General features: G+C 51.2%; 1 protein-coding gene across 14 annotated transcripts in view; it reads left to right on the top strand.

Annotated features, from left to right (window-relative positions):
• Positions 1 to 14,041, top strand: part of EHMT1 (euchromatic histone lysine methyltransferase 1) — a 126,305-nt gene that overhangs the window by 107,823 nt on the left and 4,441 nt on the right. For 13 of the 14 annotated variants that reach the window (XM_017829202.1, XM_017829211.1, XM_017829209.1 and 10 more), the window contains 6 exons: positions 1,397 to 1,551; positions 2,336 to 2,503; positions 2,888 to 3,032; positions 3,968 to 4,045; positions 5,297 to 5,412; positions 8,183 to 8,269. In XM_017829202.1, the coding sequence (XP_017684691.1) occupies positions 1,397 to 1,551; positions 2,336 to 2,503; positions 2,888 to 3,032; positions 3,968 to 4,045; positions 5,297 to 5,412; positions 8,183 to 8,269 (749 nt within the window). Of the gene's footprint in view, positions 1 to 1,396; positions 1,552 to 2,335; positions 2,504 to 2,887; positions 3,033 to 3,967; positions 4,046 to 5,296; positions 5,413 to 8,182; positions 8,270 to 8,526; positions 9,307 to 14,041 lie in introns of those variants that run through there. The other variant, XM_017829215.1, reaches the window with a different exon arrangement.

The raw sequence follows: 14,041 nt of genomic DNA, 5'->3' as shown, positions 1-14,041 counted from the left end.
GGAAGAAAATTAACCCTACCCCAGCCAAAACCAGCACACTGAGAGAGTTCCCAGGCAGGTCCACATCCAATCCTGTTCCTAAAAGCAGAAGTCAAGGCGAGAGAGGTGGCTTTTTGGGCTGTTGCATCACTGCTGACTCTGAGCAAAACTGACTCATTTGATCTGTCACAGGAGCCTTTTGCTACCAGCTCCAAGATCACACATTCATGAGGAAAATCAAATCGACCCAGTCAACAAGTTATTTGAAAGAAAATAAAGCTCTTAGCAGCTGTTTGTATCACATATCCATCCTGTCCCTGCAGTTGGTGTCTCCTGATGGGCAGTCAGTAAGGAGCAATGTCACTTCTGCTGGAAAGCATCATTCTCTGGGAGAAATGCTTTTGACTGGGATGATGCTGCTGTTAGGCAGGGGCAGAGCAGCGAGTCCAGGGGTCTGTAACCTGTCTGAGCAGCAGCCTGTGGGTGCAACCCACAGGATGAATTCTTTTCTGTAGTTTGGTATGTGATGTGATCAGGGTTTTCTTCTAGATGGTACCATAACGGGAGGCAGGAGCCGTGTAGAAAACGCTCTCCCCACTCCTTTGTACAGCCAATACCTCCTCATTTAAGGCAAGATCTTAAGTAAAGTGGTAACGACTAAAACATATGCTTTGTTTTTGCTCTAAAAAGAAAAAAAAAAAAAGGAGAAAAGTGAGGGGATCATTACTATGATTGCACTGTTGTAATCGATGTCTTTAGAGCTTGTCATGGGGATGGGATCGACGTGTGCTGCAAATTGCACTGTAACAGAAAACAGAGTATCATTGCTTAAAATATCTCCCTCCCAAAGATGAGTGTTCAGCTATTTCTAGTGCTGCTAGTGAGAGATGAGTACATACAGTATTTAAGAGATGCCTGGAGTCAGATTGATTGCTTTCCCTGTGGCTTGTGCTTCTCTATCCAGCACCTTCACATACCCTGCGTGCTGTTTTTCTCTTTAATTTTGTAGCCCTGGGAGACACGCTGGCTTTCCTGTCTGTCTGGGCTGGGGAAGCTCAGCTTCCAGCCTTTTCTAGCATGTTTGTTCGTGTCTGGCACCTCTCATGGATTGATCCAGATTGGTTTGTGGCTCAGAGACAGACGAGTTGCCTGTGTGTGTGAGGAAGGTGACGGATCGCTGCGTGTGCAGCCTCCCCGTCCTCGGTGTGTGGAGGCAGATGGAGTGAGAACTCCCTCCTTGGCTACATGGAGGTTTCCCTGTCCACTCTGGCATTCCCAGCCAGGAGGAGCAGTGTGGGGATGGAGGCTGCAAGCCCATGTTGAGGGCTGCAGGTGTAGAGCTAAGGAAGGTGACGTCCCAAAGCGATGGGGTTCTAAAACACTAAACAGCCTCTGCTCTGTGCTCTTTCCCCTCCAGGAGGAAAACATTTGTTTGCACTGGGCTGCTTTTTCTGGCTGTGTGGACATAGCAGAGATCCTGCTGGCAGCTAAGTGTGACCTACACGCCGTGAACATCCACGGGGACTCGCCCCTGCACATCGCAGCCCGAGAGAACCGCTACGAGTGCGTGGTGTAAGTACAGCCCTCCCTGCCCCTGCCTGCTCCTGCCTGCTCCTGCCTGCCTGGGGGCCTTCTGGCCAGCTCAGGAGAGCCTCTGAAGTGCCCTTGGCGTTTAAGCACAGACCAGGATTGGGATGGGTGGCTTGTTTCTCCCCTGCTCCCAAGGGAGATGGGTCCAGGTACGGCGGCTGCCAGAGCTGGTTGGAAAACGTGGAGTGTTCCTGGAGTGTTGGGCAGAGGGGCTGTGCTCAGCCTGGGCTTCCCAGCTGGAAGGTGTCAGACTCCCTTGATTAAAGCTTTTTTTTCCCCCACAACTAGCCTGGCATGATATGGTAACAGGGCTTTTCCTTTGCTTCATCCCTGCTCTGAATAAAGCCATCATGTGTACTCCCCAGAGGCTGGTGAGTATAAACAAGGGCCGAGTCCAACACCAGTTTCCTGTGGGACTCTTCCATTTCCAGCCTGCTCTTCCCACCCCATATCTTTCCCTGCCAGAGAGAGTTTCAAGCCTGGCTGAAGTTAGGCTGGTACCAGCAGGGTACCTGTCATGCCTGAAGCAGGGCGAGGTTGGCCCAGAGCTCTCATGAGTGCCCAGAGCTCCAGTCTGTGGCTTCTGCCAGCGCCTTCACGTAGAAGGATCCCCTGAACCATGCTTAATACAGAACACTCAGGTGATTATTCACTACTACAGACTCTTCCTTGTCCCCTAAGGGCTGGCTGGAGGATGTGATTCAGCTTGTTTTCCCCTTGCATGGTTTCCCTTGGGGAATCCTGATCCTTCCTTGCTGTTTTGCAGTCTCTTTCTCTCCCGTGGCTCGGATGTCACTTTAAAGAACAAGGAGGGTGAGACTCCGCTCCAGTGCTCCAGCCTTAACTCTCAGGTCTGGGTGGCCCTACAGATGAACAAGACTCTCAAAGAATCATCCACTGAGAAGCCTACCCAGATAGAGAAGGTGGTGAGCAGGTGAGAATAGGGCTGGCTTTGATTTTGGGTCATGAAATTGAGCCCTTGCATGGGGACAGGCCGGGGCTCTGGTTTAAGAAAGGACTGCAAGTGCAGGATTAGCTTTTTGAACTGGTGTGAAGGTCAGTTTGAGCTCAGCAAGAACTAAGCACGTGCTGATTCAGACCATAGTTTGTAAATTCATCCTCTGAGTGGAAATTTTCACAAGCACAACGAGCAGTCTGTAAGGCTGTGGGAAAACATGAACCCCGTTCTGGTCTGGGTTGCTTTTAGGCTTGGAGTGCTCAGTGATCAAAATCAGTAATTCTGCCCCAGGATGGCATTTGAATGGCCCCTTGTTCGGGAGGGCTTTCCTTGGGTGACAACTCTCTCTCCCCCTGGCAGGGACATTGCCCGGGGTTACGAGCGCATCCCGATTCCCTGTGTCAATTCCGTGGACAGCGAGCCCTGTCCCAGCAACTACAAATACGTTTCCCAGAACTGTGTCACCTCCCCGATGGACATTGACAGGAACATCACTCATTTACAGGTGAGGGATTGTGTGTCCCCCTGCTCTGGTGTGTGCATTCAGAGGTACAGCTCCTCCGAGTGGGTTTGGAACTTAAAATGGGAGTGTCTAGTCCTGATACTGCCATCAAATTCCAGCTAAGCCTGTATTCCTCACCTCCAGCTCTTGATTTAGGAGATGGGATTCTGATTTTCTTCAGTTTGGAGGCTTAAGCCAAGCTCTGTGTTCAGCTGTGTGCTGTTGCACTGGCCATCTGCTGTTGGCTGATGTGGCTCCCGTTTATCCTTGTCCTGTGTTCTGAGTCTGGAGAGTCAGGGATTTGTTGGGAGAGTCCCTCATGCTGCCTGCCCACTGCCTGCAGCATCCAGGCCAAGGCCTTTGCTGTGACACTGAAGTCCTGGAAGGGCTGGGTGGTGGAAGCAGAGGTGGGATGAGGGTGATCCCTCTCTGGGCACAGCCCTGAGGTGGCTGAAGTGAACTTCCCAAGCCCAATCCCTGTTGTGCAGCAGCTGGTGGTGGGACTGTGTTGGCTTGGGGAGTGCTGGGGAAGCAGCCAGCTGGAGAGCCCGTGTGGGAAGCGGGAAGCAGCAGGGGAGGACTGAGACAGCATGTTGTGGTGCATCATCTCCCAGCTCTGGTCCCTCCTCGGAGCTCTCCTTGTCCTCAAGTGTGGAGAACAGCTCATAGGGCATGGAGGAGAGTTGGTGACAGGGGGACATCCTCTCCTGAGCCATGGAGCTGGCTCAGGATGAGATCCTTCCCTGTACCCGGAGTCCTTTGGTGCTCACTGCTCACAGAATAAATAATGGAGTCAAAATGCCTCTGGATGATGAAGCTGCTTGTCTTTCTGGCTGAGGAGAAGGCCATGACTTGTGGTTTCCTCCCTGACCCAGTGACAGAAGCTGCTGTTTCAGCTGTGGGAGTGGTGTGGAGTTAACCCTTTGCTTCTCTTGCAGTATTGTGTCTGCATAGACGACTGCTCCTCCAGTAACTGCATGTGTGGCCAGCTCAGCATGCGCTGCTGGTATGACAAGGTGAGCACAGCCCCTCCTCCTGGCTCAAACTTGGGGCTGAGAGCTGAGCTTGGCCCAATTCTGGGTTTATAATGGTGCCTTTGTAACACCTCCTTGCACAACTCAAGGCCAGGTTGGATGGGACTAGTGGAAGGTGTCCCTGCCCACGGCCAGGGGTTGGAATGAGATGAGCTTTAAGGTCCTTTCCCAACCAAACCGTTCTGGGATTCTATTTCTTCTTGACTTAAAATGCTTAAAGTGTAGTCTCAGCTCTGAGACCTATGTGATAACACAAAATGTGTGCTCAGGGCAGCTTTTGCTGTGTTATTTATTTGTGTTACTCTCATGCCAACTGAGCCATTAATTACACCCATGTGATGGGGAGCATTTAATAATCCAGGCATGAAATCAGCTTCCATTTCAGAGCAACATGGGGAGTGCTGGAATATGTAAACAAGGGGAGGGGAGTAGAGAGAAATGCTTTTTTTTTTTGGCCTGCTTTTACTTCTTGTGATCCTTCTGGATAAAGGCAAAGTAAAGATGTTTTCACTGCCACATTGCCAGAAGCCAGGTTTGGTTTGGGTAAATGTGTTCAACCCTCCTGGGAGGTTTTGAGGTTCATATTTGGGCAGGTGCTGCTCAGATCAGAAATTCTGTGAATCTCTGCAGGTTTCTTCCGGGGGGGGGAATGTTGGTTCTTTGCTTTGTAGCCATTTTATCTACATGTTAAGAGGTGATTACATCTTTCAAGGCTTAAAAGCCAAATTTGTTAAAAATGATAAATCGCATCTATCGCTTCCTTAATGCTGTCTGTTGGTAAAGAATTGAATTGTAACTTTTTTGAGGGGTGTTGTTTGGGAAGATAATGTGGTTCACGGAACTTGGGTGTACTGGCCTTGGACTCTGGAATTTTAGGCTTTATTCCAGAGACAGACTAAGCATCCACTTCTCCCCTCCAGCACTGCAAAGTGATAATAATGATGATGTGCACACCAGTTTTCTGCACAGCACTGTGAGATATTTTTTGGGTGGTGCACAGGGTGATACCAGGCAGCAAAAATCTAGACAGTCTCTTGCTGTTTGTCACCCTGTGGGTGACAGGGAAGAGCAAAACCACTGCAGAAGCTCAGGTCTGGTGGTGGTTTTGGGGACGTGACCCTACCTGGGGGTTCTCTGGCCTGTTTTTATACTCAGGGTATTTCTGCTCTTGTTTTTCTGGTTTGGAGGGGTCCCAGGATTAACTAACCCAGTCTTGGCTCCTCTCTCCCTCAGGATGGCCGACTCCTGCCCGAGTTCAACATGGCTGAGCCCCCCCTGATCTTCGAGTGTAACCACGCGTGCTCCTGCTGGAGAACCTGCAGGAACAGGGTGGTGCAGAACGGGCTCAGGTGAGAAGGAGGATCCAAACCCAGCTTATCTCGGCAGGCCCAACACCAAACTCATGAGCTTTCTGGCTGTCTAGTCTCAGCTCACCCATAAACCCCCAAAGCCAGCACTTGCTGAGGTGAGGCCGAAGTTGAGGCAGGGACCAGCACACAGTGGTGTTCCCGTGTGCTGACAGTGGGAATGAAGCAGCAGTGGCTTGCTGAGCTCAATTAATATCTCAATTAATGTTTGCACCATGCCAGTGTCACCATCAGGTGGGAACTGTGGCATTCTTTCATCAGCCTGACCATAAAACATGGAATTGGCTTGTGGGTTTGCATGAACAGCCCAGGTGTGATGGCTCAGGTGGAGAGCTGAGAGGAACATGAGAGCAACAGAACTGCAGAGCCCTTAATTTAGAGGATCTTGTAAGTCAGCATTCTAGATTAGAAATACAGGCCAGTGTGCCTGAACTTGGCTGCTTAAAATTCCCAAGTTATTGGCATGACTGCCCCTGACTTGGATACCTGAATACCCGTTGGCCTTGGTGCTGCAGGTTAGACCACTGGGATTTTGGTGCCTGTTTTGGTTTGGACCTCTGCTATGGAGGAGTTTGCCACTGCACTAAGTTCAAAGGAATCCCACTGAAAGAAAAAAAAAAAAAAGACTTTTGCAATTTTCTTGTAGTGCTGACAGCACTCTTTTTGCAAGCTTTGTAGTTTCAATGACATTTTGCGATGTTAAAAATAAGTGAGGGAAAAGCTCGATGTGTTTCCACAGAACTTTGCCTCTCTCTGGTTTTCCCTGCCAAGCTCCTGAGCTCCAGTGCCTCTGTGGGTGTTTATTTAGGAGCTGCACAGCTAGAGCTGTTGCTTTTGCATTTTTTTCTTGCCTTGCTGAGGGGTTTTTCTGAAAGTTGGGAAGGGTTGCAAACCCAACCGTGAGTCGGGCAGAGCAGCTCTGCCGGGAGGCTGGGTCAGGAGCTGGGCAGAGCCTGCTCACAGTCCCTGGGGAGGCAGCAGGGAAGGCTCCTGCCGTGGGGCTGCAGCTGCCACAGGGGTGCTGCTGCTCCACTTTCAGTGCTGCCTTGATCAGATGTGCTCCAAATCATCTCCGCTCGGCAGCGCACACGTATCCAGCTGGCAGCCCGGCCCAGCTCAGCTGGCAGGCTGGGATCAGAGCCATGGTCCTGCTGCTGCCCCACAGCAGAGCCTCAACCTGAGCTGGGCTCTGCTCTGCTCTGAGGGACGAGGCAAAACATGGGGCAGCTTCCCCAAACCCCAAACCCAGTGTTATACTGAGTTCCTCTGGGAGCAGTCACTCCCCTGAGGAGCATCACTGGCTGGGTGAGGGAGGCGATTGTCCTGCTCTGCTCCAACCTGGGGCAGCCTCACCTGGAATGTTGGGGCAGTTTGGGAGACCACAGTATAAGGAAGATCTGAAGCCATTAGAGAGTGTCCAAAGGAGGCAACGAGGATGGGGAAGGGCCTTGATTTGAAGCCGGGGGAGGACACTGAGGGCACTTGGGGTGTTCAGCTGGAGGAGAGGAGACTGAAGGCAGAGCTCATGGCAGTTCCAGCTTCCTGGGGAGGGGCAGAGGAGGGGCAGGCTCTGAGCTCTGCTCTGGGGGAACCAGGGACAGCACCCAGGGAATGGTCTGGAGTTGTGTCAGGTCAGGGTCAGGTTGGATCTCAGGGAAAGGTTCTTCCCCCAGAGGGTGGTTGAGCACTGACCAGGCTCCCCAGGGCAGTGGGTACAGCCCCAAGGCTGCCAGAGCTCCAGGAGGGTTTGGATGATCCTCTGGGGCACAGGGTGTGACCCTTGGGGGTGGTCCTGTGCAGGGCTGAGGGTTGGACACGATGATCCTTGTGGGTCCCTTCCAACGCGGCATATCTGTGATATTCTGTGATGGTTTGCCCTGGTGAAGGCTCCAGGAGCTCTGGGCAAATAGGAGAAAATTCAGCCCTTGGGTTGAGCTGACAGTGCAGGAGGGAATGGGTGGGGGGAAGAGAAGTGCTGGAAAAAGCAACAGAGTGAACTTAAGGTGAGCATCAGATTTCACTTTATTCCGATAACAGCGTTGCTGAGAGCAGGTTCTGTTCCCTCAGGGACAGAGCAAACCTTCCCCAGCCCTGGAGACCGTTCATCCTGCACTTAACTCAAGTTCTGGCTGAGCACGAGGCAGAATGACTTACAGGATTGTTTCTCTGCCTATAAACTCCATCAGTAAAATTCCACAGAGCAGCTATTACACCAAGAAGTTTCAAGTTGCAGCGTTTCTTCCTTGTCTTTCAGCCAGGGCAGCTGGATATGATGGAATGGCTAAATGCACTGGCCTCAGCAGAGGGCAGAGGGGTCAGAGCACAAGGTGTTCTGAACTCCCTGTAAGCTCCCCCTGCCTTCCCCCTCGGCACCTCTCCCTGCACAGCTCCGCTGCCTGAAGTCCCCTTCCCCCTTCCCTGGGGGAGGTGGAAAGAAATGCTGTTGGTGGGATTCTGATTTCCTACGTGTAAATCATCAAGGTGTAACCACACAGAGCATCCAGCCCTGTCCCCTCTTCCCCAGTGTGCACCTGGGAAGGGACAAGGGACTGGCTGGCCCCATCCCAGCATCTTCCCACAGCTCGGAGCAGCGGTGGGAGTGGAGCATCCACACGATGCCAGCGGAGGGTGAATATTAAAACCCTCTGTGAGTGTGTGGTGGTGAAGGGTGCTGGTTTTTCACTCATCTGGATGAAAATTCAGTCTGTCTCTGTGGTACTGCCTCAGTGTGGCTTCATTTCCTCTCTTCCAGGACTCGATTGCAGCTGTATCGGACACAAAAGATGGGCTGGGGAGTGCGAACGATGCAGGACATTCCGCTGGGAACCTTCGTGTGCGAGTGAGTTGTTCAGCTTCCACTGGCTCAGCAAAGCCATCCTTTCCCAAAGCCATCCCTTCCCAAACTCATCCTTCCCAATCCTATCCCTTCCCAAACCCATCCCTTCCCAAGCCCATCCCTTCCCGAGGGCCAGGATGGTTCTCTCCTCTGTAAGGAGAGGTTTTCACACAAATCAAACTGGTATCAAGCCAAGCTGCCTGCCCTCACTCAGAGGGTTCTGACTCCACTTCCTGCTCCCTTTGTCCTTTTCCTCATAGGGTGAAACTTTTCCCATCCCTCTCCATCTTTAAAATCTGTGCTCAGCTCCGACCCCTCAGAAACACAAGTGATGGGGGAAAAACACACTTGGATTGTGCTGCAAATATGCTCAACTCAGGTGTCACTGTGGATGTCCAGGGCAGTTTGGAACTATTTTTTTATGTGGGATCTTTTTATGTTTCAATCCTGCCTTCTCCAGAGGTTTTCCAGTGTCACAGCTCTGGCTTTAGTCTGATTCAGCAAAACACTGAAGCAAATGTTTCAACCCTGATTCAATAAAGTAATTAAAACCAAAAATGTTCAGATTTACGTCAACTGAAAAACCTGCCATCAGACCCTACAGTTTTAGGCTTTAAAGTGGTAAATGTACTTTATTAAATATTTTGGGAAGTGTTTTCTTCATTGCAATACCACAGTGAGTTAAGACCTTCTCAGTAAGGCTGGGCTTGTGCCCGTCATGGAAGTAAGTGCTGGGGGTTTTAAGAACTGGTTATTGATGCTTTTTGGTATTGGGGTGGGGTATTGAGGAAGATTATTGCAGTATTTAGAAGAAAAAATAAAGGAAAAGATAAATCTGCAGTGAAAGGGCCAAGTATTTCTTCCATGTTAGGAGCTGCCAGATGCTAAAATGTTTTTTTAGAGATAAAGCCAAAACCTGCTGTTTGTGGGGAGCGTCTCAGTCTGACTTCATGCAGGGCTTTCCACAAGCACCAAAGGTCCCAGTGCCCTGGTTCAGTGCCCTGAGACAAGCCAGAGCCTGTGAGTGAACTGCTCCCAAAGAAAAAAGGCCCTGACTTTAGCAAATCCTGCTGGAATGGCAGCACCCAGGAGGAAGAGGCAGTGAACAGGCAGCCCAGGGGTGTGATGAGCACAGGCAGTGCACTGTGGAGCACATGGAGCTGAGGGGGTGCAGATACCACAGCCTGGCTCTGCCCCCCACCCTTGCCAGGAGCTGCTGACACTCTGTCAGTGGTAGGCACTGTCTTCATTATCTAAATGAGCTGCATACTAATAGCTGGGCTGATTTATGTCTTGCCCAGGTGCATTCCTCCTTGACTCCATCACTCTCACACGTTATTTTGTCACTCACCAACTCTATTTGCTCATTCACCAAGTCAAAGTCCTCTTCTCCTCAGTCCAGCTGCACTGACGTCCTTCCTGTGATTCTTTATGAACAAAAACCTGTAAACGTGATTTCTTCTTTTCCTCCTCTCTGGCAAAGCAGCCCCGGTGCCAGCAGTGCTTGGGGGCTGTGCCTGCACGTGGATTGGCTCTTCTGGAAGAGTGTTTTGTGTTAAACATCTGGATTAGAGCCCTGAGTTACTTTGTGCAGTGGTTGTTACTCTGCTTTGGGAGGATAATTGTGTTGGTGTAAGGGTGACCTTTACTCTGTTACTTTTCATGGATGGGGGGCAGGTCTGGATAGTTCTCACCACACTTTTAGGGTCGGTCCTGACTGTTTCTGTGTGTAAGTGCCTTCCTTACACACATGCTGTTTTTCAGCCTGCTCTGTACTTCAGATACCTTTCAACTTTTCTCTGTAATCATTCCCAAAATGCTTTCCCTTTCCTGCTTGCACACTGTCCCTCTGGGAGCACTGAGCAGAGCTCAGAGCAGTTTGGCAGCTGGGAGCCAGGCACTGCCAGCACGGTGGCCTGGTCCTCCCATCATCATCTCCAGGGCTCCCCAGACCCCCCAGCAGCTCCAGATCCCAACCAACATGGGATTGTGAAAGGCAGGTCCTGCTTGGCCAATCTGATCTCCTTCTGTGACAAAGTGACTGCTCAGTAGATGAGGGAAAGGCTGTGGATGTGTCTATCTAGACTTAAAATCTTTGGCACCATCTCCCACAGCATCTCCTGGAGAAACTGGCTGCTCATGGCCTGGACAAGGGAACTGGTCACTGGGTGAAAAGCTGGCTGGTGGCTGGGCCCAGAGAGGGGAATGGAGCTAAATCCACCGGTCACCAGTGGGGTTCCTCAGGGCTCAGGAATGGGGCTGGCCCTGTTCATCATCTTCATTGATGAGATCTGGACAAGTGGATCAAGTGCACCCTCAGCAGGTCCACAGATGACATCCAGCAGGGTGGGATGGCAGGAAGGCTCTGCAGAGGGATCTGGACAGGCTGGATCCATGGGCTGAGGCCAATGGGCTGAGGTTCCAACAAGGCCAAGTGCCGGGTCCCGCCCTTGGGTCACAACAACCCCATGGAATGCTTCAGGCTGGAAAGCTGAAAAAGGCCCCGGAGTTGCTGGTCAACTGGTGACATGAGCCCAGGTGTGCTCAGGTGGCCAAGAAGGCCAGTGGCATCTTCACCCATATCAAGAATAATGTGCCCAGCGGGCCCAGGGCAGTGCCCGTCCCTGTGCTGGCACCGCTGAGGCACCTCGAGGGCTGTGCCCAGTTCTGGGCCCCTCATGACAAAATAGACATGGAGGGGCTGGAGCGTGTCCAGGGAAGGGAACGGAGCTGGGGAAGGGGCTGGAGCAGCAGGAGCAGCTGAGGGAGCTGGGGGGGCTCAGCCTGGAGAAAAGGAGGCTCAGGGGGGACTTTCTGGCTCTTCAACTCCCTGACAGGAGGGGGGAGCCGGGGGGGGGCTCGGGCTCTTCTGCCATGTCTCAAGTGAAAGGACATGGGGATATAGGCTCAAGTTGCACCAGGGGAGGTTCAGATCAGGTATTAGTAAAGATTTTTTGTGGAAAGAGTGGTCAGGTTTTAGAAGAAGTTGCCCAGGGAGGTGGTGGAGTCACCATCTCTGGAAGTGTTCCAAAGGTGTCTGCATGGGGCACTTGGGGACATGGTTATGGGGTGATTGTGGTAGTGCTGGACTGATGGTTGGACTCAATGATCTCGAAGGTCTCTCCCAACCTGGATGATTCTGTGATTCTGTACCAGCCTGGGGACCCTTCAGTGCATCCTGGAAGCAGCAGCTCAGTGAGGGACACGTGGCAGTGTCACCTCCCAGCCCTGCTGGGCTCCCGTGGAGATGGGAGGCTCTGCAGATGCTCAGGGGGGTGTTTGTGTGCAGGTTTCTCCCTGGCCTCCAGATCTGTTGCTGCTCAGAAGCTGCTGTTGCTCACCCTGTGCTGATGTTGCTGTGGGTTGTGTTGGATCTGTTCTGTTCATCCTTAGTTGGTAGGTGGTGGAACTGCTTGTTCTGGAAATGGCCCAGCTGGAGCTGGCTTTTGTTGGAGAGCCTGGGAATTAGTGGGATGCAGAAACCAGAGGTTTGTGAGGGTCTGGTCTGTTCCTTTCACATCCATTGAGTGGGTTTTGGATATTTAATTTCTTTTACAGTGATGCTTTAGGAAGATCTGCATCAAACCAGGTATTTTAGCCACACCTTCAGCCAGAGAAGCCCCAGGTGTCCTGTCTCCCACATCCCATGGAAAACACTGGAACCTGTGGACTGAATTCTTATTGCTCTTGATTTTTCCCTGGAGTGTGCTCTGATCACAGAATGTTAAGGTTGGAAAAGACCTCCAAGATCATCAATTCCAGCCTAAGTCGAGTCCTCAATCAACCTGATTGAGTGGTGATGAGTGCCTGTGTAAAGCTCTGGGATGGAGTTATTTGCCATCACTGTGCTGAACATCTTGCTGGGAAGAAAGACTCTGGCTTGACCACAGGAGTTCTTAAATAAAGGGGCTGCTGCTCCTGCTCTTTTTTGGGTACCTCTTGCACATCCTTCCCTGACTTTGGACCTGGAAAATCAGGGAACCATTTGTATGTGTAAACAGTCTTGGAAAGGAAATGAGTCACAGGAATAGTCTTTAATGGAGCATCAAACCAACAATTTTTAATTAGATTGTGGTATTTTATTTCATGGAATTCTAAACCTGCCGTGGCTGTCCCTGAGCAGGGAGCCTCTCTGGCCAGCATTATTCAGCTCTTCTCAGCTGCTGCTGGGCCAGGCCACAGCCATTTTCCTCCCTCTCTGGCCATCACCTTCCTCTGCTTCAGGTCACCAAGGAGCTTGTGATTTCCAGTAATGCTGCAGCCTTACAGGAGTGCTTTATAAATAACAGGATGCAGGGAGGGCAAACAGGAGGCTCATGTGTGGCTGCAGCCTCTGCTCTGGCAGAGCAGCTTGGCCACATCACTCAGGCTTGGGAACTGCAGCCAAATGATCCCTCATCACAGAACCTGTGGGTCCTCTCCAGGTTCGTGTTTCGTGGCTCTGCTCCTCCCCAGCTCACAGTTAAATCCTGCCTTGAGCCACAGGGGGATTGGAGATGCTTGGTTAACACTTGGAATGTGCCTCAGAGCTGCAGAGGAGTGTGAGAGTGGCCGCTGGGCGTGGAATTCTGTTGATGCTGCAAAGAATGTTTATATTTATCTTTATATTAGATAATATTTATTCCTAGTGTGAATCCTTTGCTTATAATTAGTGTTTTATTGCAGGCTGGGAAGACTTACATGCCAAAATCATAGAATCCCGGGCTGATTTGGGTTGGAAGGGACCTTAGAGATCATCTGGTTCCACCCCCTGCCATGGGCAGGGACACCTTCCTCTAGACCAGGTTGCTCCAAGCCCTGTCCAACCTGGTCCTGGACACTTGAAAACCTGCTGTGCTGTTGCTTCTTTGTCATCTCCTCTGTGTCTCTGATCACAAGCAGGTCAGGACAGGAAGGGTTGAACCATGGCAGTCCAAAACTGTTTAAAATGGAGACAGATGTGGTGACCCCTGCAACAAGGGGGTTTGCACCAAACCCAGCACCTCTCTGAGGGGAGTATTTAATCCTTCTCAGCAAGCCCAGCCTAAGCAGCTTCTGCTTCAAGCTCCTTGGAGGATCTGCTCGTTACTGCCTCGTGCCTGGTTTTACAGCAGGGTGGTTGTAGCTGGGATCACAGCTTGGATTTATTCTGGTTCAAGAGGGACTGAGAAAGAAGCCAAAATCCTTCCAGGGATCCTGTCAGGTTAGGTTAGACCTAAGACTTTTTTAAAACAAACCTTTTTAAGGTATGAAGCCTTTGTAATTGGTCAAGATAGTCTGGAAATAACAGGAAGGGCAGACACAAACCTTTTGCTTTGGGATGTGAACAGCACAAGCACTGCAGGGGTTATGGAGAGCCTGAGTCTGACCAGGAACATGAGGAAAATTGGGTTAATGTGTTGATCTTGGCCAACAAAGAGATTTGCAAATGGAAACATAGTTCTCAGGAACAATATAAATTCTGTTGGAAGTAAGACTCCATTTTTAATATTGAAAGTGTTGCCCTGAAAAGCTGGAGTCTGGAGCCAGGTTTAAGCTGGCAGAGCTCAGGGCTGACCAGCACTGCTGAGGCTGTGGTTGCCATCTGTGGCTGGGCTGGACCCCTTTCTTTCCCTCTTCCCAGAAAGAGGTGTTTAAACCCAAGCTTGAGCATCTAGAGGCTGGGGACAGAGTGGGGGGACAGGGCCAGGCAGGAAGGGAGCTGGGAGTGCTGATTGACAGCAGCTGAACATGAGCCAGGGGTGCCCAGGTGGGCAAGAGGGCCAATGGATCCTGGCCTGGCTCAGGAACAGTGTG

This window comes from Lepidothrix coronata, unplaced genomic scaffold (genome assembly GCF_001604755.1).
Source record: "Lepidothrix coronata isolate B3197 unplaced genomic scaffold, Lepidothrix_coronata-1.0 Scaffold160, whole genome shotgun sequence".
NCBI classification, from domain to species: domain Eukaryota; kingdom Metazoa; phylum Chordata; class Aves; order Passeriformes; family Pipridae; genus Lepidothrix; species Lepidothrix coronata.
This window is presented reverse-complemented; position numbering and strand designations above follow the sequence as displayed.